Consider the following 27,420-nt stretch of genomic DNA (forward strand, 5'->3'; position numbering starts at 1 on the left):
TAAGAAAGTGGATGGCTGCAAACGTTCTACTTTTAAACTCGGACAAAACAGAGATGCTTGTTCTAGATCCCAAGAAACAAAGAGATCTTCTGTTGAATCTGACAATTAATATTGATGGTTGTACAGCCGTCTCAAATAAAACTGTGAAGGACCTGCGTTACTCTGGACCCTGATCTCTCTTTTGACAAACATATTAAGACTGTTTCAAGGACAGCTTTTTTTCCATCTAAGTAACATCTACGACAATCAGACATTTTACGACAATCAGACATTTTCTGTCCAAAAATGATGCAGAAAAATTAAACCATGCTTTTGTCACTTCTAGGTTGGACTACTGCAATGCTCTACTTTCCGGCTACCCGGATAAAGCACTAAATAAACTTTATCCGTGCTAAATACGACTGCTAGAATCCTGACTAGAACCCAAGAATTTGATCATATTACTCCAGTGCTAGCCTCCCTACACTGGCTTCCTGTTAAGGCAAGGGCTGATTTCAAGGTTTTACTGCTAACCTACAAAGCGTTTAAATGGGCAAGCTCCTACCCAGCTTTCCAATTTGGTCCTGCCGTACATACCTACACGTAGGCTACGGTCACAAGACACAGACCGCCTAATTGTCCCTAGAATTTCTAAGCAAACAGCTGGAGGCAGGGCTTTCTCCTATAGAGCTCCACTTTTATGGAATGGTCTGCCTACCCATGTGAGAGACGCAGACTCGGTCTCAACCTTTGTCTTTATTGAAGACTCATCTCTTCAGTAGGTCCTATGATTGAGTGTTGTCTGGCCCAGGAATGTGAAGGTGAACGGAATGACACTGGAGCAACGAACCGCCCTTCCTGTCTCTGCCTGGCCGGTTCCCCTCTCTCCACTGGGGTTCTCTGCCTCTAACCCTATTACAGGGGCTGAGTCACTGGCCTACTGATGCTCTTCCATGCCGTCCCTAGGAGGGGTGAGTCACTTGAGTGGGTTGAGTCACTGACGTGGTCTTCCTGTCTGCCCCCCCCCCCCCATTGGGTTGTGCCGTGGCGGAGAGCTTTGTGGGCTATACTCTGCCTTGTCTCAGGATGGTAAGTTGGTGGTTGAAGATATCCCTCTAGTGGTGTGGGGGCTGTGCTTTGGCAAAGTGTGTGGGGTTATATCCTTCCTGTTTGGCCCTGTCCGGGGGTATCATCGGATGGGGCCACAGTGTCTCCTGACCCCTCCTGTCTCAGCCTCCAGTATTTATGCTGCAGTAGTTTGTGTGAGGGGGGCTAGGGTTAGTCTGTTATATCTGGAGTATTTCTCCCATCTTATCCGGTGTCCTTTGTGAATTCAGTATGCTCTCTTATTCTCTCTTTCTTTCTCTCTCTCTCACTCGGAGGACCTGAGCCCTAGGACCATGCCTCAGGCCTACCTGGCATGATGACTCCTTGCTGTCCCCAATCCACCTAGCCGTGCTGCTGCTCCAGTTTCAACTGTTCTTCCTACGGCTACGGAACCCTGACCTGTTCACCGGACGTGCTACCTGTCCCAGACCTGCTGTTTTCAACTCTCTAGAGACAGCAGGAGAGGTAGAGATACTCTCAATGATCGGCTATGAAAAGCCAGCTGACAATTACTCCTGAGATGCTGACCTGTTGCACCCTCTACAACCACTGTGATCTCCACCCGGCACAGCCAGAAGAGGACTGGCCACCCCTCATAGCCTGGTTCCTCTAGGTTTCTTCCTAGGTTTAGGCCTTTCTAGGGAGTTCTTCCTAGCCACTGTGTTTCTTCACCTGCATTGCTTGCTGTTTGGGGTTTTAGGCTGGGTTTGTGTACGCCACGGAGATATCAGCTGATGTAAGAAGGGCTATATAAATCAAATTTTATTTGTCACATACACATATTTAGCAGATGTTATTGCGGGTGTACCAAAATGCAAAAGTATCTAACAATTCACAATACACACAAATCTAAAAGTAAAAGAATGGAATTAAGAAATATAAATATTAGGACAAGCAATTTCAGAGTGGCATTCACTAAAATACAGTAGAATAGAACACAGTACATGCATATGAGATGAGTAAAGCAGTATGTAACCATAATTAAAGTGACCAGTGATTCCATGTCTATGAATATAGGGCAGCAGCCTCTAAGGTGCAGGGTTGAGTAACCGGGTGGTAGCCGGCTAGTGATGGCTATTTAGCAGTCTGTTGGCCTTGAGATTGAAAAACAGCTTATGTCTCTCGGTCCCAGCTTTGATTCACCTGTACTGACCTCGCATTCTGGATAGCAGAATGAACAGGCAGTGGCTCGGGTGGTTGTTGTCCTTGATTATTCTTTTGGCTTTCCTGTGACAGCGGGTGCTGTAGGTGTCCTGGAGGGCAGGTAATTTGCCCCTGATGATGGGTTGGGCAGACAGCACCACCTTCTGGAGAGCCCTGCCGTTGCGGGCGTTGCAGTTGCCATACCTGGTGTTGGTACAGCCCAACAGGACGCTCTCAATAATGCATCTATAAAAGTTGAGTGTTTTACATGACAAGCCAAATTTCTTCAGCCTCCAAAAGGTTGAAGAGGTGCTGTTGTGCCTTCTTCTCCACACTGTCTGTGTGGGTGGACCATTTCAGATCGTCAGTGATGTGTACGCCGAGGAACTTGAAGCTTTCCACCTGCTCCACTGCGGTCCCATCGATGTGGATAGGGGCGTGCTTCCTGCTGTTTCCATGATCAGCTCCTTTGTTTTGTCGACATTGAGTGAGAAGTTATTTCTGTAGGCTGTCTCGTCATTGTTGGTAATCAGGCCTACTACTGTTGTGTCGTCTGCAAACTTGATGATTGAGTTGAAGGCGCAGGTCCCCTGTGTTGAGGATCAGCGAAGTGGAGGTTGTTTCCTACCTCCACCACCTGGGGGGCAGCCCGTCAGGAAGTCCAGGACCCAGTTGCACAGGGCGGGGTTTAGACCCAGGGCCTCAAGCTTAATGATGAGCTTGGAGACCACTATGGTGAGGAACGCTGAGCTATAGTCATTGAACAGCATTCTCACATAAGTATTCCTCTTGTCCAGATGGGATAGGGCAGTGTGCAGTGCAATGGTGATTGCATCATCTGTGGATCTATTTGGGTGGTAAGCAAATTTAAATGGGTCTAGGATGTCAGGTAAGGTAGTCTCTCAAAGCACTTCATGATGACAGAAGTGAGTGCTACCGGGTCGATAGCAATTTAGTTCAGTTACAGAAACAATGTTGGACATCTTGAAGCAAGTGAGGACAGCAGACTGGGATAGGGAGAGATTGAATATGTCCATAAACACTCCAGCCAGCTGGTCAGCACATGCTCTGAGGATGTGGCTAGGGATGCCGTCTGGGCCAGCAGCCTTGCGAGGGTTAACATGCTTAAAATGTGTTGCTCACGTTGTCCACGGTGAAGGAATACTTGGTCCTTGGTAGCGGGCCGCGTTGATGGCACTGTGTTATCCTCAAAGCAGGCAAAGAAGCTGTTTAGCTTTTCCGGAAGCAAGACGTCGGTATCCGCGACGTGGCTGGTTTTCCCTTTGTAGTCCGTGATTGTCTGTAGACCCTGCCACAGGCGTCTCGTGTCAGAGCCGTTGAATATCGACTCCACTTTCTCTCTATACTGACGTTTTGCCTGTTTGATTGCCTTACGGAGGGAATAACTACACCGTTTGTATTCGGCCATATTCCCAGTCACATTGCCATGGTTATATGCAGTTGTTCCGCTTTCAGTTTTGCGTGAATGCTGGCATCTATCCACGGTGTCTGGTTAGGGTAGGGTTTAATAGTCACAGTGGGTACAACATCTCCTATACACTTTCTGATAAACTCAGCCACCATATCCGTGCATTCGTCAATGTTAGAGGCTTCCCGGAACATATCTCAGACTGTGTGATCAAAACAATCTTGAAGTGTGGATTCCGATTGGACAGACCAGCGCTGAATAGTCCTTAGCACGGGTACTTATTGTTTGAATTTCTGCCAATAAGAAGGGAGGAGCAAAATGGAGTCGTGATTTGATTTACCGAAGGGAGGGCGGGGGAGTGCCTTGTAGGCATTTCAAAAAGCTGAGTAGCAGTGGTCTAATGTTCTCAGAGAGAGCGCAACAGTCAATGAGTTTGTAGAACTTCGGTAGCGTTTTCCTCAAATTTTCTTTGTTAAAATCCCCAGCTACAATAAATGCAGCCTCAGGAAATGTGGTTTCCAGTTTGCATAAAGTCCAGTGAAGTTCTTTGTGGACAGTCGTGGTATCGGCTTGAGGGGTAATATACACAGCTGTGACTGAGATAATTCTCTTGGGGGTTAATGTGGTCGGCATTTGATTGAAAGGTATTCTAGGTCTGGTGAACAAAAGGACTTAAATTCCTGTATGTTATCACAATCACACCAGTGTTTTAATCACAATCAGTGTTTTAATCATGAAACATACACCCTCACCTTACTTCTTCCCGAAGATTTCTTTATTCCTGTATGCGCTATATACTGAGAACGCAGTTTGATGTACGGACAAAGACCCGAGAAAGCCATGTTTCCGTGAAACAGAGTATGTTACAATCCTTACTGTCTCTCTGGAAGGAGATTCTCTTCCTGAGCTTGTCTACCTTACTATCCAGAGACTGAACATTAGCAAGTAATATACTTGGAAGCAGTGGATGGTGTGCGCGCCTCCTGAGTCGGACTAAAAGTCTACTCCGAATACCTCTTCTCCGCCGGCGGTATTTTGGATCAACCTCTGAAATCAGATAAATTGCCCTGGGGGGTACGAACAAAGGAACCAATTCGTGAAAGTCGTATTCCTGGTCGTAATGCTGGTGAGTTACCGTCATTCTGATATCCCAAAATGATTTCCGGCAACCCTTCCTATAGACCTAACTCCTCCTCTTTTGGCTCGGTTCAACCTCAACCCCTAGATCCTTTACTGTTGCCCTTTGCTGTAAATAACATTGGTGTAACTCACCCTTTTCCTCCATGAAGCCATATTGCTTTCATCCAGATCTTCAAACAGTAAAGAGGTGGATAGATGAAAGCAATATGGCCTCAGGGAGGGCAGTGGAGCAATCCCCATATTGCTTACACCAATCCAGTCCTTTCAGATCTGTGCATACAAAAAGGGTAGGAGATCAGGAAAGGGGCTAGGACCAGAACCTCTTTGAGAGAAGGAAATGAGGAAGATGAGGAGAGGTGAAGTAGAGGCGCAGAGAAAGAGAGAGGGAGAGCAAGTGAGATGGCTTCGGCCAGCTGCATAATAATTCACAGATGATTATTCAAATTAAGATAACCTTTCAGCAGAAAGAGGAGAGAAGATAAGGGAGGGAGGGAGACAAACTACAATCGCCACCATCTCATGGCCCATGGATGAACTGAAAAGATGATGATTGCCTCCGAATTTAAAGTAGCGTTAGGGTCTACATTGGTCCCCCCTGCCCAACAGTAACCCGTTATTTTCCACTCCAGAACCAAAGTCCATATCTACTGACTGGCTGACTGTATTAGTCCTGGTCTCTCCTTTTCTCAGAACCAGGTCGTTGTTAAAACGCTCTCGCAACGTATCCCGACCTCATAATTTAGAGCTCAATTTCACGGGACACTGCCTCACCTGAAGGAGAGGGAGGGGAAGACTCGGAGAGGAAGAGAAACGTCTGGAAGGAGAGTTACGCCTTCCTTTTTCTCCCATAATGCGTTGGGACGATCTCTTCAAGCCTAACAGCGTGACTCACAATCCGACCCCGCTACGCCCTTCTCATATACACACACAATGTTTATTAGCAAAACACAGGATCCATCTCCACGTCACTGCACTGGGGGTGTGTGAGGGGAATACTCACATCTCGTATCTTAACTACACTGAACAAATATATAAACAAAACATGCAACAATTTCAAACATTTTACTGAGTTACAATTCAAATAAGGAAATCATTCAATTTAAATAAATTAATTAGACCCTAATCTACGTTGGGCACAGATACTTAATAAAAAATAGGTGTGGATTAGAAAACCAGTCAGTGTCTGGTGCGATCACCATTTGCCTCATGCAGCGCAACACATCTCCATCGCATAGAGCTGATCAGACTGTTGATTGTGGCCTGAGGAATGTTGTCCCACTCTTCAATGGCTGTGCAAAGTTGCTGGATATTGACAGGAACTTGAACACGATGTCGTACACGTCAATCCAGAGCATGCCTAACATGCTCAATGGGTGACATGTCTGGTGAGTATGCAGGACATTTTCAGCTTCCAGGAATTATGTACAGATCCTTGCAACATGGGGCCATGCATTGTCTGAGCACAGACGATCCCACAGGTGAATAAGCCGAATGTGGAGGCTGGCGTGGTTACACGTGGTCTGTGGTTGTGAGGCTGGTTGGATGTACTGCCAAATTATCTAAAAACAACGTTGGAGGCAGCTTATGGTAGAGAAATTAATATTAAATTATCTGGCAACAGCTCTATTGGACATTCCTGCAGTCAGCTTGACAATTGCACACTCCCTCAAAACATGAGACATTTGTGGCATTGTGTTGTGTGACAAAACTGCACATTCTAGAGTGGCCTTTAATTGCCCCCAGCACAAGGTGCACCTGTGTAATGATCATGCTGTTTAGTCATCTTTTTGATATGCCACACCTGTCAGGTGGATGGATTATCTTGGTAAAGGAGAAATGCTCAATAACAGGGATGTAAAACTAATTTGTACACACAATTTGAAAGAAATAAGCTTAGTGCTTTTCTGTGGTTGTTCATTTTAGTATAAATGTGTTGCAATCACTGAGCTTGCTGCACTTACGATGTGGCCCACTTTTCAGCAGAACACTGCTCTAATTCTTCAATATTTGAAGGGAGGCCTCTACCAATTGCCTCCACTCAAGGACATTGAGACTTGTCCCAGAGCCACTACTGCGTTGTCTTGGCTGTGTGCTTAGGGTTGTTGTCCTGTTGGAAGGTGAACCTTCACCCCCAGTCTGAGGTCCTGAGCACTCTGGAGCAGGTTTTAATCAAGGATCCCTCTGTACTTTACGCCGATCCCGACTAGTCTCCAAGTCCCTGCCACTGAAAAACATTCTCACAACATGGAGCTGCCACCACCATGCTTCATTATAGGGATGGTGCCAAGTTTCCTCCAGATGTGATGCAGGCCAAAGAGTTCAATCTTGGTTTAGTCAGACTAGAGAATCTTGTTTTTCATGGTCTGTCTTTTAGTTGACTTTTGATAAACCCAAAGCGGGATGTCATGTGCCTTTTACTGAGGAGTGACTTTCGTCTGCCATTTCTACAATAAAGGTCTGATTTGTGGAGTGTTGCAGAGATGGTTGTCCTTCTGGAAGGTTCTCCCATCTCCACAGATAAACTCTGTAGTTTCTCTGTAGTCAGAGTGACCAATTTAATCAATTTTAGAATAAGGCTGTAACGTAACAAAATGTGGAAAAAGTCAAGGGGTCTGAATACTTTCCGAATGCACGGTATATAAAGCCCTTTTTTGGGGAAAGAATAATTCTGATTGGCTGGGCCTGGCTCCCCAGTGGGTGGCCCTATCCCCTCCCAGGCCCACCCATGGCTGTGCCCCTACCTAGTCATGTGACATCCATAGGTTAGAACATAATGAATTTATTTTAATTGACTGATTTCCTTATATGAACTGTAACTCAGTAAAATCATTGAAATTGTTGCAATTATGAAGTGGAACGACATTTATTGGATATTTCAAACTTTTTTAACAAATCAAAAACTGAAAAATTGGGCGTGCAAAATTATTCAGCCCCTTTACTTTCAGTGCAGCAAACTCTCTCCAGAAGTTCAGTGAGGATCTCTGAATGATCCAATGTTGACCTAAATGACTAATGATGATACATACAATCCACCTGTGTGTAATCAAGTCTCCGTATAAATGCACCTGCACTGTGATAGTCTCAGAGGTCCGTTAAAAGCGCAGAGAGCATCATGAAGAACAAGGAACACACCAGGCAGGTCCGAGATACTGTTGTGAAGAAGTTTAAAGCCGGATTTGGATACAAAAAGATTTCCCAAGTTTTAAACATCCCAAGGAGCACTGTGCAAGCGATAATACTGAAATGGAAGGAGTATCAGACCACTGCAAATCTACCAAGACCTGGCCGCCCCTCTAAACTTTCAGCTCATACAAGGAGAAGACTGATCAGAGATGCAGCCAAGAGGCCCATGATCACTCTGGATGAACTGCAGAGATCTACAGCTGAGGTGGGAGACTCTGTCCATAGGACAACAATCAGTCGTATATTGGACAAATCTGGCCTTTATGGAAGAGTGGCAAGAAGAAAGCCATTTCTTAAAGATATCCATAAAAAGTGTTGTTTAAAGTTTGCCACAAGCCACCTGGGAGACACACCAAACATGTGGAAGAAGGTGCTCTGGTCAGATGAAACCAAAATTTAACTTTTTGGCAACAATGCAAAACGTTATGTTTGGCGTAAAAGCAACACAGCTGAACACACCATCCCCACTGTCAAACATGGTGGTGGCAGCATCATGGTTTGGGCCTGCTTTTCTTCAGCAGGGACAGGGAAGATGGTTAAAATTGATGGGAAGGTGGCGCTTCAAAGTATTAACTTAAGGGGGCTGAATAATTTTGCACGGCCAATTTTTCAGTTTTTGATTTGTTAAAAAAGTTTGAAATATCCAATAAATGTCGTTCCACTTCATGATTGTGTCCCACTTGTTGTTGATTCTTCACAAAAAAATACAGTTTTATATCTTTATGTTTGAAGCCTGAAATGTGTCAAAAGGTCGCAAAGTTCAAGGGGCCCGAACACTTTCGCAAGGCACTGTATATGTGTTTCAACTCAATTCGAACAAGTACCTCCCAAATTAATCAATTGTGTCAGTTCTCACTCTTTAAGTTGCATTCAACGACTAAAAAAAGCACTTGTTTACATTTGAAAGTTTTATTTCCAATTAATAATGGTATATAGTGAATATTTCAGTAGGGAGCTTTATGTTCCCATATGCCTCTTAATCATCCATGAGCTTCTCAGCCAGCTCCTAAATCAGCAGGACTTAAGGTACAGTGAACTAACCAACAGACCAGTTAAACTACAACAGCATTCTCAGTAACGGTTACATAAATGTTTTACATGTGGTTGTTTATCTACCGTAGTTGAACGCACTGACTGAAGTCGCTCTTGATAAGTGTCTGCTAAATTACCAAAATGTAAGTGTACAATTGCAAAGCAGGCTGGGTATTATTCTAATGAGCTCTGCCCCCCAAAAAGATAAACTGTTTCAACAAACAAAATCTGGTCAGTTAATTTCAACAAGAATGAATCTGGTGCACATCAAGTTCAAAAGAGTTAAGTACATTTTACAAGAGACAATTACATTCAACCATAAAATATGCATTTATTGTGTAATGTTAATAAAATATGATAAAGCAAAACTTAAGGGCAGCCATAATCTATTTTTGTTGTTGTTGAGAGCCAGTATTCTTTATCCCTAGACACACTCATTTAGAATGCCTGAAGCTTTAACAGTACTTAAAGCTGTGTGTGTTTCTGTGAGAAAGAGAGATTGTGTTTGTGCAAGTGTAAAACTTCCAGAACATCTATAAGAGTGAGTAGGCCTACTTGAACACTGGGAGCATAACTAGCTAGAAGTTAGTTACAGTTAGTTACTTTTGTGTTGTTTATGGTGAAACAATGTTGTTTCCCCATTGCTTACAAGCAAACCCTAACTCAATGCACTGCATTATAAATGGAACACTCTTTCTTTAGGGACATATTTGAGCAAATTCATTGCGACTCATCACAATTAACTAATGCTATTAACCCCTTACACTCGTGGGAATTGGCCTATATGGATACATATAAATGTTTCTGACAGGAGAAATATGGAAACCATATGCATAACCATGGTAGCAATTAAAAGGGAACAGTTAGGAGATTATGGGAAAATTATGAGACTAAAGATGAAGACAACAATTCACCTGACAAGACTGAATCCAAATAACATTTTATTTTATGTGCATTTACTGTACTTTGCCGCATTTGTTGATAACAAAATCTGAAAATACTCTGGATACATACAGTAAGATGACAAGAACATTTGTGGTAGGTGCAATATGAGACAAAAAAATGACAAGGGTTTGAGTAAGAGTTCTAACTGGTGTTTCCAAGTAGCCACACACACCTCTCCAAATTGTGCACAGTTCATAAGTCATTTCAATGCACTGTTATGACTCAAAGATGAGTCATGAACTATACGTTTTTTTTTTTTTAGCTCTCCTGGCGGTGTTGTAGAACTACAGAGCGCACAATTGTAGTTGTTTTGTTTGGAACCCAGCCCTGCATCTCTGCCTTTACGCTATTGTTGTTGTTTACACAATCCAAAAACAGTCCATTATAAATTGCAATCTAGGTTAGGTGGGCATAATTTTAAAGCTTGTAGTTACTATTGCCAACATGTATAGCCAAAATACAATATTTCAGTGTTAGGCTTTCACAAGGCAATTCAGAAAAGTAGACCATAATTTGAGTGCATAGAATTGGGTCATGAGTGCATTCAGACCAGTGGCGGTTGGTGCCGTTTATGATTAGGGAGGGTGATTGTTTGTTTCATGAGCATGGCCTTATTTCTATTACAGCATATTGGATGACTCTCATTCATATTCCATTCGGCCATCACGGTCGCCTAATAATCCCCAATTTCCGATTGGCTCATTCATCCCCCTCCTCTCCCCTGTAACTATTCCTCAGGTCGTTGCTGTAAATGAGAACGTGTTCTCAATCAACTTACCTAGTAAAATAACTGATAAATAAAATTCACCCAGCTCAATCGATAGGCTACTGCATGATACTCTACTTTTCTCTGTACCCATCATGAGGTTCCTACAACCTAGCCTATGAATGTTTACAGCGTAATTGCACAGGTCGAGCAAATTTTGAGTAATCAAGGTGACAGACAGTGACACATTCAATACTGCCTTGTACACTCTTGCCTGCATCTAGCTGATCTAGGATGTATTCGTAAGTCCAACAGTTGCAACTTCTATTTGACACATTCAGTTATGTTTATCCCTGTTTTGTTCTGTTTGCTTCCATTTAAGAAACGTTTTTGAACAGAATCGGCGGAGTGAACACACCCCTGATCACATGCAAACAGTTGACTTTCATAGCAGCCACATAAAAACAGCATGATCGTTTTGCTTGTTGTATATATATTTCCTTCTAAGACTAATTCTTCTTCTGATCCTGTTTAATGCATGGGCACTTCCGTTCCAATTTCTGTACTGGATTACAGGTACTATTCTCTAAAAGATACCTTTCCCCTAATTTATCAGTTACCAGTTCTGGCCATTAGAGGCAAAGGTCCAGGGCCTGTGGCCGGCCTGCTGGAGATGGTGGTCCTTTTCTCTCCTTTTTTGTTCAGAGTTAAGAGAGTAAGAGAGAGGGGAGAAGTACTTTTCTAATCCTGCTAGGTCACATGGTATCACACCTACAGTAAGTGTTGTCTTGGAGGTAGAGAAAGCATTTTGTGGACATATTTCAAATATCTTAAAATGTATTTTTAGCTTTGCACCTTAGGGTGCTTTTTAGTTGTTCAGTTTTGTCATTTTTATCTTATGTTGTTTGTTCTGTAGTAAATATTTCAGCTTTTTATTTTCACAGTTTGTTTTTCCTGTGAAGCACATTGTGTTGCATTCCATGTCTGAAATGTTCTGTATAAATAAAGCTTGATTTGAAAACCTGAAGTTGGTTAAGGTCAATTCAAAATATTGTCCAGCATGTGTGTCAATGTGCGTATGTTTGTGTTTTCAAGTGTCTGTCTCTGTGAGTGTGTGTGTCACCGTGTGTAAGTGCCTATGCATGTGTGGGTGAGTGACAGTCAGTCCGACTGGGCGACAGTATGACTGATTACTGCTGTCCTCCACTTGGGCAGGTGAGACTCCTATTACTGATAATGAGGCTAGAGAGGAGGCTGCCATTAATTTGGCTCCACAGATCTACGGCACACAGTTAGTGTGTGTGTGTGTGTGTGTTGAACTCTCCAAACAAACTCTGGTGCCCTCCAAAGTGGACGTTGAGGAAAACTTTGCCCACCTCAAAACAAATCCTCGTAAAATAGGATTTAAAAAAATACTGTCAAATCTACAGACCACAAACGTTAAGCCAAAGTCCTTCACGTCTTCCTTTTGCTTGATAAGTTATGAAAAGTGTGTTTTCCTCAATTCAATTACCTACCGCCTCCCGGAGAAAAAAAAACATTTTCTGAAAGCCTTTTTTCCAAGTCAAGCTTACCCTGCTTCATTTACTTTTCACCATCATTTGCTACTCACTTCCCAGTGACCTAGGCCAACCAATGGAATTAAGCTTTGCGCTCACATTGAAGAGACCTAGATGTGGATTTCAATATAAAAACTTCAGCCCCAAAAGTTTCTCTCCGGGATCAAGGCCACAAAACTGATTCTAAAGCCAACTTCACTCATGAGAGTCCTCCCCACCCCTCCCGTCAGAAAACAGTCACCTAGACCCATCAGACCTGATTGATCTCTAGGTAACAATCTTTATTTAGCTTCTCAGTAATTCAACCCCTCCTCCCCCCAGTCAGAGGTCTCTCATCTCTGGCTTCATCCCAAATGGAACCTTATGCCCTACATAGCAAACTACTTCTGATCAAAGCCCCGTGACCCCTGGTCAAAAGTAGTGCACTATATATGAAATGGAGTGCCATTTGGGACACTACCTCAGAGAGAGAGAGAAAAAAGAGAGAGGAACAGATCAATGCTTTGAGTTATGAAACAACAGTGGCACGGCTAAAGGCCATCTCTCAAACAACACCCCGGCTAGGTAGACAGGCGACTTGTTTCACAAAAATTAACCCGCCCCCATTAATCACCAGCCCGAGTGATCCCCTATCGTCTAGTCTGAAAGTGGGAGACGGCCAAAAGTTCTGACATTTTCCGATGGAACTTGTCACGTCTCCCTCGGGGTAGAGAGACCTTACTGGATGGATCACTTTACATCACCCAGTTAACTTGTAGTGTGTGTATTACTGAGTAAGCTTCACCTAGGGCCAATATTTTCAAATCACACACTATGAGAAGTAGCATATGACAAAATGTTCTCTGAACATAAAGGAGGCTTTCTTCGCCTTTGTTGACCAAATGTTGTGATTATCTCAGAGATAAAATATATTTCTCCAAGACATGGCTAATATTTGTAAAAAATAATAAAATCTAACTGAATTAGACTGTGCCTTTAATATTCTTCTATCACTTCAAGAGTGAAAGGAAGCAGTCATGTTCTCTAGAAGTGTCTAATTTTAGTGATGTCCCTCCTGTGTATCCATAGCACCCCTTTGGCTGGTTGGCAGAGGTATGACCCATATTCCCTGTCCCCTGTTGGAAGCATTAGGAGGCTTGGGGTACTTGGCTGGCACTGCTCTCCTCTGTCCCCCACTGTGCTCTTCGAGTGTGTGTGTGTGTGTGTGTGTGTGTGTGCGCATGTACTTGTGAGTATGTGTTGGACTTCTCTCTCTGTGTGTGTGTGTGTGTGTGTGTGTGTGTGTGTGTGCTGTGTGCTGGGCGGAGTTGGGGGACATAAGAGGCCAGTTTAGTGATGTATTACAGCATGATACGTTGGCATTGGGATCAGCATAGCCCTAGGTTCTGCCAGAATCACTCTCGTCTATGAGTAAAGCAACGACACAAGGTCATCAAAGTAAAGCCTCACACCCAGGTATGTGTTCAGATGTACAGTGTGACACACTGGTGATTGGCTACTATGATAAATTGTTAAGTTAGGAATATTGATAGCCTGTAGATCAATCAAAGTCATGATGGCACGAACAAATTTGAGGTATTAAAATAAGTGATTTATATCACTCTGTTGGTAAATACTTGCATCAGATCACATCTATAAAGGACTGGTATTCTAATTAAAATCCATTGATGACAACTTGAAGACAGACCTCGTTGGGTCTACACCGCTGTAAGACACGGGGATTCATAAGTCTCTTGCAGTCGGGACTCAAGACTTACTTCAACTTACCGGCAATAAGGTCTAACGCAGACTCAATGAATTTACGACTCTGCAAGGGCTGTCATTTCCTGTCATTTCTCCACTTTACACAGGCAGATCCTAGGGCAGCGTTTTGGGCCCTGCACTCTTTGAGAAATGTCCACAGTCGCTGCGGTGATGAGAAGTGACAGGAGGATTCTCAGATTTATTAGCGTTCTGTGAGCCGGTGTCATTAGAGATTCGTGTCACGCTGTGAATTTCTATTTCCCCTGGTAACGGCGTGAGATTCCGTGCCCGTGCGAACCGCAATGCTCCGTCTGACCCCGGGGGTTCGGGGAAAGCTGGGGCGGGACGTGAGTGGGGACAGATACGGCCTGCTCATGAATAAAGGATGACTTCAGCGGAGTGTTCAACTTTCAACCCCTTCATCCGTTTCGCCAGCGAGGACCTGGCTGATGAATGGGCATCAGTGCTCTGAGCGACTCCAAGTAACCCTGGTTAACTATTTAGAAGGGGACATGGCCGGGGCTAATTCTATACATACCATGTTTAAAATAGTCACTGCTGTTACTAGTGTAGTGGAGGTTTCTATACTGTATGTTGAGATAGTGTTCAGATCAGTTAGAATAACAATATAATTTGTCAGGGTTTGCGGCATTTCCATTTCAATTCAAGCAGATTCAGGAAATCTTCCGAAAAATATACATTATCTTTGGAATGTCCATCACTTTTTTTTTATTTTTAAACCACAACCTGTAATGAACAGTGAACTTACCATCCATTCTGAGATGATGATGTCCACCTTTTCAACGGGCAGTTTGACTTCCTCTATCCTGCCCTTTATCAGAGTGACCCTGTCCTGCAGCTGGTTCGACCTGAGAGGAAACGAGACGGTGAAGAAAAAATGTGTTATCTTTCCTGTTCAAAACATTTTTATTGCCATAATGAAACAAGACAATATGCGATAGTCCAAAATTACAGCCAGAGATAAATTAAACAGTACATTAAGAACCTTAAATCCAAAAAGAACAAATTAAATGTTAAATAACGAAGTGTTGGGAGTGATGCTTTCAGCAAATAGGCCAAAACCATAGATCGGGCACAGTGTTCTACTCAACATTAGTTGTACTTTTACACTTGCATTCAACTCCAGAATAGAATAGTTGTAATCATGGTAACAAATCAATAGCTGTACTATGGTCTCCCAACAACACACAGCTTTTGTGTAACATTCTAAGGTTAGGACTTTAAAGGATGAGCTATTTTTATTAATTAAGTAGGCTCTCTCTCACAAGTATATAAAGAAAAAAGTCCCTGTAGTTGAGGCACAACAAACAGTGAATTTGTTCCGACATATACCCAACCTACTACTCTAACATTGGTCAAAGGCCAAGCTATTTTGGGTAAGTAGGACATAATTGTTCCTCCCCTATGGCCCTTTCACACAGAGGTTTGTGTATTAACGAAAACCCAACCTGACCTGTGTGTGTGTATGTGTATGTGTATGTGTGTGTGTTTGTGTGTGTGCGCACATCCAGAGCACGTGTGTACAGATGAGGTGTGTGTATACACAATACATGCGAGTCCATACTGATGTGGTGACTACGAGAGTTCACCCTGTTTAAATGATCCTTCCTTTTCTGACCGGCAACCCAGGGTATCAATCTCTGTGCATATTCCATTATCATGGCAGCTAATGTTACTGGGGACAGAACAATTACTCACGGCCCAAGAGTGCATTTATGCAGCGCTGATCCTTATCTTCCGCTCCCTCTCTCGCTCGCTATCACATCCTCCCAGAATCACTCTAACATTCTCCCTATCCCCCCGCTCTACCTCCCTTCTTCTCCCTCCCTTCAGGAGAAGGATACACTGTAATCTCATTATTGGGGTAATTTCGAGGACAATGTCAGGACACTGGGTGGGGGGAGGGGGGCGTTGAGGGGTAGAAAGAGATATGACTAAAAGAAAGAGAGCGAGAGCGTGTGTGTATGTACATGTTAGAGAAAGACGGACATAGAGTGCCATTCTTCTGGTTGCTTGTGGTGTTAATCCCCCCGTGGGTTAAATACACACGTCTCATCACCTTAAATCCATCTGTATCGGAGTAGCAGGATTATTCCACAACTCCCCCGGGGGTACAGGGCACTACAGTAAGCCCAATGATTCTAGCTTTATTACCTCATATTTTAATTGTGCTTCTAAATGTCTTTGGGTGCGCCTACATTTTTCAAATTAGGTGCTCCTAATGTGCTCCTTGTAAATAAAACATAGTTGATTCCACCCAATGTCCTACAGCAAAGAAAATCTAATGTTACAGACACACATTGGTCAGTTTATTAGGTACACCACCCTGTTCACAAAAATGGTTCGCTCCTACAGACACTGAGTATTAAGGTATTTTAAGATTTTATTGACTGTAATGGGACTTTCATGAATAATGACTAAATTATGTATACATTTACTAAACAGAATACTTCTCTGTCACTGTATGAATCTTATTATAATCACAACACTGAATATACTGTGTGTAGTTTTAGTTCTGAATTAGAACAAGGACTTTCTGTTCCTTGTTAGAAACGAATGGAGCTATCGTCAGACCGGTTGGAATACTGTGTTCCTTACAGGACATTCTGTCCCCACCCAGGGAGGGGAGAGACCTTGGGCTTGTAGTAGATTGTTTAACACGTGGCAGACAATGTGAGAAGGCTTGTGGACTATATTGCCATAGTATCTGAGAGGAAGAGGGACATTTATGACGAAATGTGAGGTATATAGACCAATGTACCGGAAATGATAAAGAGAACATTCCTGTGAATAAACATTTAACTATTTTACTATTGTAGACTGGGCCTCTGTCTGTCTTCATTTATATCAGTATCTTACAAATCCTGATATAGCAGACTGAGTAGTTTAATTGAATTGGTTAATGAACACGAGAACTAAATTCTCCTGACATTGACACATTTAGGATAGTAATGTAGATGGGGAGATCGACGAGAGGGATAAAGCAGAGAATGTGAGTGGAGGAACGGGGGGCTGGGAATCGCTGCACCCAGGGACAAATGTGGTCTGGGGGCAGCATCACTACAACTAGTGCAGCACTACAACTAGACCAGCCAACGGCACAGTTCGATTGTATTTTGAGTGGAACATTCTTTTAAAAACCAATATGGTTCAGTGTTCAAATCTTCATCAGGGTGATGTTCCTAAAGTATTCCTATCTGTGAGCATGGCTTTCAGTACAGCTGGTTGAAAAATTACACAACAACAGTCTAGCTCTCAAGGCAACACTCAACTAAATCAGGTAATTCAGTAGGGTTATCTGTATAATAAAATAATCTATTGCAGTAATTATGAGTTGTAATCCATCAAGAATCTCCCATTTTTCAAAGGCAATGTCTTTGGCAACTTAACTCGTCCTGTTTTCTAATTTAAACATATGAGCGAGAGAGAGAGATTCCTGTCTGGCAAACAGCACCAATTATAATGAGAGCAAAACTGATATTTTGATTCACACACAAAAAAATGTTTATTTATTTATATATATATATTTTATTTTTTGGGAATCGGTCAATTTTGGCCTTTTAAAGCTATATCGCCATCGGCCGATAACCGATATTCAATAAATAGGATGGGAAAAAGGGAATCTAATGCTAATCTGAACCATTATCATGATGTGTCATTATTATCACAACGTATGAAATCAACATTGGAAGAAGCATAGTTATTGGATATTTGTTATTTTGGATGGCAATTTACGAGAATTTAGTGTCGAAAAATGTACATTTTTAATTTTCCCACTGTAAAACAGTATATCGGCATACATATCGGTATCTGTAAGTCCCCTCCCCCCCAAAATAAAAATTGTAATCAGACCCAAAATAGCGTATCGGTCATAGGGCTGTGACAGTAATTGAATAACCATGTAACTGACAGTTATGGACGGAGACTGTCATGAAAATAATTGTTTAAATAGACCTAAATTCATTCTAGTATTTTATGACATTTATTTTCATGTAGATAAACTGTACCTAATAGCAGGAATGTTTGCTAACTTTGTTTATTAAACTTTCTACATTTCCTCCTCTTTCCAACTTTCCTTTGATGCTCGAGCAGCTAATCGCTAGATGGCGGGGGTGTAGAATGCTATAGGATATGGCACTGCAGTAAAAATGTTTGCTGTTGATGTGTGGAGTTGATGGGTGGCTCGTTTTGATTGCTTGCTAGTAAATAAATAAATATTTTTAAAAAAGGTTGGATGTGTCTGACTATTCATTAATTATTCAACAGCAGTCGACAAGGTTGTTCTGGCTCCGAAGCCTATAATGAACTAACTGTCAAATGGACAATGCGCCAATCCTCTCCAACATGGCATGGTACAATTTTATACGGAATCTTTTCTTATTTTATAGACTAATCAACGCTGATCAGGCCCGGTCCTGGCAGATATGCTGTCGTTATCGAGACCAAAAAAATCCCCGCAAAGTAGAATAGTAGCCTATGAACGCCCATGTGGTAGCCTATCATTTGTAAAACATGCAATTTACTGTTTATCCCGGCCATTTGGTTACATTCATTTATGTTAATTAATAACAGTAATTTACCATTCTCATTTTCAGAGTGGAAACGTTGTTAGCAGAGTTCAAAACCTGCTACACTTGAGAGAAACAAGTTTAGATTTTTTTTTCGCCCAACACAATCTGCTAAATACAGTGCATTTGGAAAGAACTCAGACCCATTGACTTTTTCCAAATTTTGTTACGTTACAGCCTTATTCTAAAATTGATTAAATACATTTTTTCCCTCATCAATCTACACAAACACAATATCCTATAATGACGAAGCAAAAACATGTTTATACATTTTTGCTAATTTATATAAAAAAATATTTTAAAAAAATGAAATATCACAGTTACATAAGTGTTTCATACACTTTACTCAATAATTTGTTGAAGCACCTATGGCAGCAATTACAGCCTCAATTCTTCTTGGGTATGATGAGACAAGCTTGGCACACCTGTATTTGGGGAGTTTCACCCATTTTTTTCTGTATATCTTCTCACGCTCTATCAGGTTAGATGGGGAGAGTCCCTGCACAGCTATTTTCAGGTCTCTCCAGAGATGTTCGATCGGATTCTAGTCCGGGCTCTGGCTGGGCCACTCGAGGACATTCATAGACTTGCCCCGAAGCCACTCATTGTCTTGGCTGTGTGCTTAGGGTCATTGTCCTGTTGGAAGGTGAACCTTAGTCCCAATCTGAGGTCCTGAGCGCTCTGAAGCTGGTTTTCATCAAGGATCTCTCTGTACTTTGCTCCATTCATCTTTCCCTCGATCCTGACTAGTCTCCCGGTCCCTGCCACTGAAAATCACCACCATCACCGTAGGTATGGTGCCAGGTTTCCTCCAGACGTGATGCTTGGCAGACAGGCAAAACAATTCAATCTTGGTTTCATCTGACCAGAGAATTCCGTTTCTCAAGCAGGCTTTCGTCTGGCCACTATCATAAAGGCCTGATTGGTGGAGTGCTGCAGAGATGGTTGTCCTTCTGGAAGGTTCTCCCATCTCCACAGAGGAACTCTGGAGCTCTGTCAGAGTGACCATCAGGTTCTCTACATAAAATTCCTTCGACCTCATGGGCTGGTTTTCACTCTGACATGCACTGCCAACTGTGGAACCTTAAAAAGACAGGTGTGTGCCTTTCCAAATCATATCCAATCAATTGAATTTACCACAGGTGGACTCCAAACATGTTGTAGAAACATCAAGGATGATCAATGTTAACAGGAAGCACCTAAGCTCAATTTCGAGTCTCATAGCAAAGGGTATGAACTTATGTAAACAAGGTATTTCCGTTATTTATTTATTTTTAACATTTGATAAAATGTCTTAAAGACTGTTTTCGCTTTGTCATTATGGCGTATTGTGTGTAGATTGATTAAATTACTTTTCCACATCAATTTTAGAATAAGGCTGTAAAGTAACAAAATGTGGAAAAAGGGAAGGGGCCTGAATACTTTCTGAATGCACAAATTATAATACTTCATACTTTCATTGTCTACTCATTATCTTAAAGCCTACTTTCTTGAAAGCCTAAGGTAGGCCAAGGTTTTTAAATATATTTTAAGGAAAAATAGTTTGTGTGTCTGACACACGCTGTTGGCTTTGATTAACGGGTGCTTTTACAACGGTTTGCATGTGTGAGATTGCTGATTCTCTCTATAGGCCTACATGTCCATTCAGAAAGTTTCCTAAAGTAGCCTGTCTGGACTCCATCTGTTTAATAAGGATCAAAAGCCTATTTTTAGTAGCTTAGGCTACATTATTTCATTAAGATGTACTCTCTCTGAAAAAAATGTGTTAATGCCACTGATATCGAATGACCTCAACAGCATGGTTTGTGACGTGATGCAAATATTTCGGGAAAAGTGGAATTAAACTTCATTTGTGCGTCGAAATAGGATCAGTAATAAAAAAAAACATATGCAGAAAAGCCAACAGGTTGGCATATATCTTTATTTTGACTCCATTAACGTTGTGTCAACACAAAAACGCAACAGATCCTCTCCAACCTGGCATTTCTTAATTGGTTGAGGAATAATAACAATAATGAAATGCTACGATAATAATGGTTTGTTTCAAGTATGTCTTCAAAAGGGGGAGACACCCTGGACCCAAACTGTTACAGACCTATATCCATCCTACCCTGCCTATCAAAGGTCTTCGAAAGCCAAGTCAACAAACAGATCACTGACCATCTCGAATCCCACCGTACCTTCTCCGCTGTGCAATCCGGTTTCCGAGCCGGTCCCGGGTGCACCTCAGCCACGCTCAAGGTACTAAACGATATCATAACCGCCATCGATAAAAGACAGTACTGTGCAGCCGTCTTCATCGACCTGGCCAAGGCTTTCGACTCTGTCAATCACCATATTCTTATCGGCAGACTCAGTAGCCTCGGTTTTTCTAATGACGACACCAATCTGTACACTTCTGGCCCTTCCTGGGACACTGTGCTATCTAACCTCCAAACGAGCTTCAATGCCATACAACACTCCTTCCGTGGTCTCCAACTGCTCTTAAATGCTAGTAAAACAAAATGCATGCTTTTCAACTGTTGCTGCCTGCACCCGCACGCCCGACTAGCATCACCACCCTGGATGGTTCCGACCTAGAATGTGGACATCTATAAGTACCTAGGTGTCTGGCTAGACTGTAAACTCTCCTTCCAGACTCATATCAAACATCTCCAATCCAAAATCAAATCTAGAGTTGGCTTTCTATTTCGCAACAAAGCCTCCTTCACTCACGCCACCAAACTTACCCTAGTAAAACTGACTATCCTACCGATCCTCGATGTCATCTACAAAATAGCTTCCAATACTCTACTCAGCAAACTAGATGCAGTTTATCACAGTGCCATCCGTTTTGTTACTAAAGCACCTTATACCACCCTCCACTGCGACCTATATGCTCTAGTCGGCTGGCCCTCGCTTCATATTCGTCGCCAGACCCACTGGCTCCAGGTCATCTACAAGTCCATGCTAGGTAAAGCTCTGCCTTATCTCAGTTCACCGGTCACGATGGCAACACCGACCCGTAGCACGCGCTCCAGCAGGTGTATCTCACTGATCATCCCTAAAGCCAACACCTCATTTGGCCGCCTTTCCTTCCAGTTCTCTGCTGGCTGTGACTAGAACAAATTGCAAAAATCGCTGAAGTTGGAGACTTATTTCCCTCATCAACTTTAAGCATCTGCTATCTGAGCAGCTAACCGATCACTGCAGCTGTAAATAGTCCAGCTGTAAATAGCCCACCCAATTTACCTACCTCATCCCCATACTGTTTTTATTTATTTACTTTTCTGCTCTTTTGCACACCAGTATCTCTACTTGCACATGTTCATCTGATCATTTATCGCTCCAGTGTTAATATGCTAAATTGTAATTATTCGCCTACCTCCTCATGCCTTTTGCACACAATGTATATACTCTTTTTTTTCTACTGTGTTATTGAATTGTTTATTGTTTACTCCATGTGTAACTCTGTGTTGTTGTCTGTTCACACTGCTATGCTTTATCTTGGCCAGGTCGCAGTTGAAAATGAGAACTTGTTCTCAACTAGCCTACCTGGTTAAATAAAGGTGAAAAAAAATAAAAAAAAAGTGTACAAACAGAATTGTGACCTCCCCTTTTTTTGACCCCCCTGAACAGTTATGTCGGTGACCATGTACTGTAACCTCAAATTCCAAGACCGTAACAGCCCTAATCAGTCGGGCTCTAATTTTAATTACATACAGTGCCTTGCAAAAGTATTCATTCCCCTTGGCGTTTTTCATATTTTTTTGCATTACAACCTGTAATTTAAATGGATTTTTATTTGGATTACATGTAATGGACATACAAAAAAATTGTCCAAACTGTTGAAGTGAAAAAAATGGAAAAATAAAAAACGGAAAAGTGGTGCGTGCATATGTATTCACCCTCTTTGCTATGAAGCCCCTAAATAAGATCTGGTGCAACCAAATACCTTCAGAAGTCACATAATTCGTTTTAAAAAAGTCCACCTGTGTGCAATTTAAGTGTCACATGATCTCAGTATATATACACACCTGTTCTGAAAGGCCCCAGAGTCTGCAACACCACTAAGCAAGGGGCACCACCAGGCAAGTGGCACCATGAAGACCAAGGGGCTCTCCAAACAGGTCAGGGACAAAGTTGTGGAGAAGTACAGATCAGGGTTGGGTTATAAAAAAATATCCTAAACTTTGAACATCCCACGGAGCACCATTAAATCCATTATTTAAAAAATGGAAAGAATATGGCACCACAACAAACCTGCCAAGAGAGGGCCGCCCACCAAAACTCACAGACCAGGCAAGGAGGGCATTAAATCAGAGAGGCAACAAAGAGACCAAAGATAACTCTGAAGGAGCTGCAAAGCTCCACAGCGGAGATTGGAGTATCTGTCCATAGGACAAATTTAAGCAGTACACTCCACAGAGCTGGGCTTTATGGAAGAGTGGCCAAAAAGAGCCCTTGCTTAAAGAAAAAAATAAGGAAACACGTTTGGTCTTCACCAAAAGGCATGTGGGAGACTCCCCAAACATATGGAAGAAGGTACTCTGGTCATATGAGACTAAAATTGAGCTTTTTGGCCATCAAGGAAAACGCTATGTCTGGCGCAAACCCAACACCTCTCATCTCTCTGAGAACATCATCCCCCCCAGTGAAGCATGGTGGTGGCAGCATCATGCTGTGGGGATGTTTTTCCATCGGCAGGGACTGAGAAACTGGTCAGAATTGAAGGAATGATGGCTGGAGCTAAATACAGGGAAACCTGTTTCAGTCTTCCAGAGATTTGAGACTGTGGCGGGGGTTCACCTTCCAGCAGGACAATGACCCAAAGCATACTGCTAAAGCAACACTTGAGTGGTTTAAGGGGAAACATTTAAATGTCTTTGAATGGCCTGGTCAAAGCCCAGAAGTCAATCCAATTGATAATCTGTGGTATGACTTAAAAGATTGCTGTACACCAACGGAACCCATCCAACTTGACGGAACTGGAGAAGTTTTGCCTTTAAGAATGGGCAAAAATCCCAGTGGCTAGATGTGCCAAGCTTAAAGTGACATTCCCCAAGAGACTTGCAGCTGTAATTGCTGCAAAAGGTGTCTCCACAAAGTATTGACTTTGGGGGGAGGGGGGGTGGGGGCTGAAGTTATGCATGCTCAAGTTCCTTTTTTGTAGGTCTTATTTCTTGTTTGTTTCCCAATTAAAACTATTTTGCATCTTCAAAGTGGTAGGCATGTTGTGTAAATCAAATGATACAAACGCCAAAAAATATATATTTTAATTCCAGTTTGTAAGGCAATAAAATCATAAAAATGCCACAGGGGTGAATACTTTCGTAAGCAACTGTATGCCTTCATTAAGATCTACTGTGGGGTAGTGACAAAAACTGCACGTGTGTGTGTGTGTATCTGTATAGGTGTGCATCTGGGGTACAATGTCATGTTTTCACTACTTTCTCCTGCCACGCTGAGAGGCCTAGTGGGAAACTGCCTGCATGCCAACACACACACCCGACAGCGAGCTAGTGGGCTGTAAAATTAAAACGTCCCCTCTCCCGCAATCCCATTGTTTTGCTTATACGACACTCCCTTGCATAATGGTAATAACAACAGACAATAATGGCCCCTAACTCAAAGCTGCATTCAGGCATACACAGATTGAGGAGTGTTTGTTGGTCTATGGGTGGTAAATGAGTTTGGTTTGGAAGCACTGTCCAGTTCACTGGTGGTGCTAGTGGAGAACTGTTATAAAAACGGGTGTAGGTGTTATAAAACACACAGCAGGTGAGAGTGTAGTAGCCCCTTACACTCGTACCAGTATACAGGTTGAAAATGGCAGATTTGGGCACTGATAAATGCCTAAATTGAAACACAGTGGCTGTACAGTAACATGCTATAAATTACACCAGAGCTCTGGCTCTGCGCTTCACAGCGCTCTATGGGTTTTGACTGACATATGATCGGAACGTGAACACCTGGCATAATAAGATGTTGCCCCCATCCCTCCTGCTCATTAAGCAACTTTTTGTGCTTTTGTCCGAGGGAAATGTTAATTAAAAGATGGGTTGCACTAGCAGTAGTTTAGGGAGCAGCTGTGGAAGAGCCGAGAGGCAGGAAAGAGTCAGGCATGTGCACTAAATGATGTGAGTTAAGGCCAGGCTGTCTGACACCCACTTTATTGAGCTCAACCACCTGAAACAAATAAAAAGGTGGCTGGAAGTCACAGAGACCTCTACTGAGAAAGTCCATACTACACTGGGGAGGGAAGTGTACTAGTCCACATACTACTAGGGAGGGAATATATTTCCAAAACACTTTCCAACTGAAAATACATTTCAAATGTATTTGCTGAAGCAAAGACTCCAATGTGTTTCCTAATAAATCACTGCAAGCGTGCGAGTACAACATCAGAACCAAATTTGCTGTGATAGAAAGCATCATGGCACTCTAGTTTTGTGGATCCGAGGTGCCCACCGGATAATTTATATGTAGAAGGACAGAGAAGCTCAGTTCTTGTGACTTGTTAAAAAGGACATTCTACTCCAAAATGTTTTTTATTTTTATTTTGTATTATCCTGACACCATCTAAAATATAATTTCTACATCCAGAAATGAGCCAAATAACATACTGGTAAAATAATTTGTTAGCGTTACTTTAACATATTGGACCATGCATATAGCCTATGCATGGTCCATATTATCAGATATGCTATTAGCAATAAGCATCATCACCTGTAGCCCAACTTATGCAGCATAGCGGCTATAAATAGTCTGAAGCATGGTGCTGCCAATCATTTAACTAGTTAGCGTCCCACAGAATAGTATGTCCCAGAAATCTTGCATAAACAAAGTGAATATAACGTAGGCCGACCTGTTAGGGGAAGACGCCTGTACTTCTCACAGAAACCACTTTATGTCACCATTCGTTAAATAGATTAACTATTCTACTATGGGATAACTGATTTTTCTATTTTTTCCATTACTCGTTTTGTTTGCAGAGGAAAAGTATGTGTGGACTGTTCTAGCATCTTCAAAGTGCGCATTTTTTGGGGGGTGTGGCAGCGCCGCAGCTAAATGACTGTAGCAGAAACACTGACACCAAGCACTAATCAAAATATACAAAGAAATGGTTAATTGACCACAAAATAAATCTACATTTTGCAATGGCAATCTCAAGACTTAAACCCCATTTGAAAACCTGTGGTTTGTATTGAAGTAGGCAGTCCATAAGAGCAGACGAAGGATTTGGAAAGAGAAATGATCTAAGATCCCTCCCAATGTGTTCTCCAATCTCATAGAACATTTTAGAAAAAGGCTCAGTGTCATTATCCTTGCAAGTGGACAACAGCGGTGCCAATACCTTTGACCCTGTTGTACTACTTGTTAAACAAAATGCCTCCCTCTGAGCAATTGTATTAGTATAAAATAATTCCCACACAAAAAAGTAGCATACAATATAGCTCAGTATTTTTCTGGCAGGTTGGCAGGTAGATGTGCTGACTTGGACTGCAGTAAGGACAGCGAGTGCACCAATTTGTTTGAGAGCGAATTGTTTGTCACAGAAACTTACGTTTAACAGGCTAGAAACTATTTATTAAAATTTTAAAAATAGTATCAGTGTATTTCTCGATGGCCTGTATAGATCCAGAAAAATGCATCAGTTAATGTTTTTTTTTTTTTTTTTTACTTATCTGCCTGAAATCTCTATCTCTGCGACACGGATTTAGTTCCTCTGTCTCTTCCCATGGAGGCTTCCCCGTTCAGGGGAAATAGCGAGCATTTAAATGCGCTGCAGGAGCTGTATTTACTATGCCCTCTTATGGGAAACAATGTGGACCGACTGGAATTCTGATGCAACAATATTTACTCACGGAGGACATAAGGGAAGAAGTGGCTACTCTTAGCAAACAGATTAAAAGCTTGCACAATATACTGATATATAGGAAAGAAACCCCCCCCCAAAAAAATACTATTTACACACTATAGGATCAATCTAAAACTTTGCACATTCACTGATGCCATCTAGTGGCCAAAACCTAAATTGCACCTGGGCTGGAATAATACATTATGGCCTTTCTCTTGCATTTCAAAGATGCGTTTGTTAAAAAAAAAAATCATGTTTTCTTTCTTTCTATTACCAGATCTAATGTGTTATAGTCTCCTACATTCATTTCACATTTCCACAAACATCAAAGTGTTTCCATTCAAATGGTATCAAGAATATTCATATCCTTGCTTCAGGTCCTGAGCTACAGGCAGTTAGATTTGGGTATGTCATTTTAGGCAAACATTTTAAAAAGTGGCAGATCATTAATTAAACCAACATTGACATTTTGGTAATATCTGAAACTAAATAAGACTGTGCTGGATACTGATGTGTTTCTGGCTAGTTATGTTTTTAGAAGTGGAGGTGTCACCATATTTACAAAGGACAACTTAAATGTTAATGCATCTCTCACACTCTCTGTCCTTAAGCAATTTTAATGTCTAGTTTCGTCCTAAACTTGCGCGAGTGGGAATTTTATCGCCCTCCCTCTGCCTCAACATGTGCTTTTAGCCCTACGATCTAACTATGCTTAATCTGAATTAGACATTTGGGGTGATCTTAATTTGGATTGGTTGATGTTAGTTACTGATAGATTTTGCTGAAAAAGATCTGCACTAACTCAGCTGATAACTGAACCAAACTACCACAACTTTAAACACCCTGAAAAATCTACTCATTTAAATATTATTTTGACAAAATGCCCCTCAAATATACAGCCTATGGAATTTTTGCTAATGAGTTCAGTGACATTTGAACCCCCCCTTGACTGCATAAGAGATGCAAAGCTACATAAATCCCCCCTCGCATTATTACAATGAGAAATTATAGGAATTTCAATGAGC

General features: G+C 42.0%; 1 protein-coding gene across 6 annotated transcripts in view; it reads right to left on the reverse strand.

The window, feature by feature from the left end:
• The window catches only part of LOC110526154 (protein arginine N-methyltransferase 3), a 110,136-nt gene that overhangs the window by 67,971 nt on the left and 14,745 nt on the right, over positions 1-27,420 (reverse strand). For all 6 annotated transcript variants that reach the window (XM_021606802.3, XM_021606801.3, XM_090238190.1 and 3 more), the window contains exon 10: positions 14,736-14,835. In XM_021606802.3, coding sequence (XP_021462477.2) covers positions 14,736-14,835 — 100 coding nt within the window. The remainder of the gene's footprint in view (positions 1-14,735; positions 14,836-27,420) is intronic.

This window comes from Oncorhynchus mykiss, chromosome 6, assembly GCF_057628025.1.
Source record: "Oncorhynchus mykiss isolate SJ-2025 chromosome 6, ASM5762802v1, whole genome shotgun sequence".
Lineage (NCBI taxonomy): Eukaryota > Metazoa > Chordata > Actinopteri > Salmoniformes > Salmonidae > Oncorhynchus > Oncorhynchus mykiss.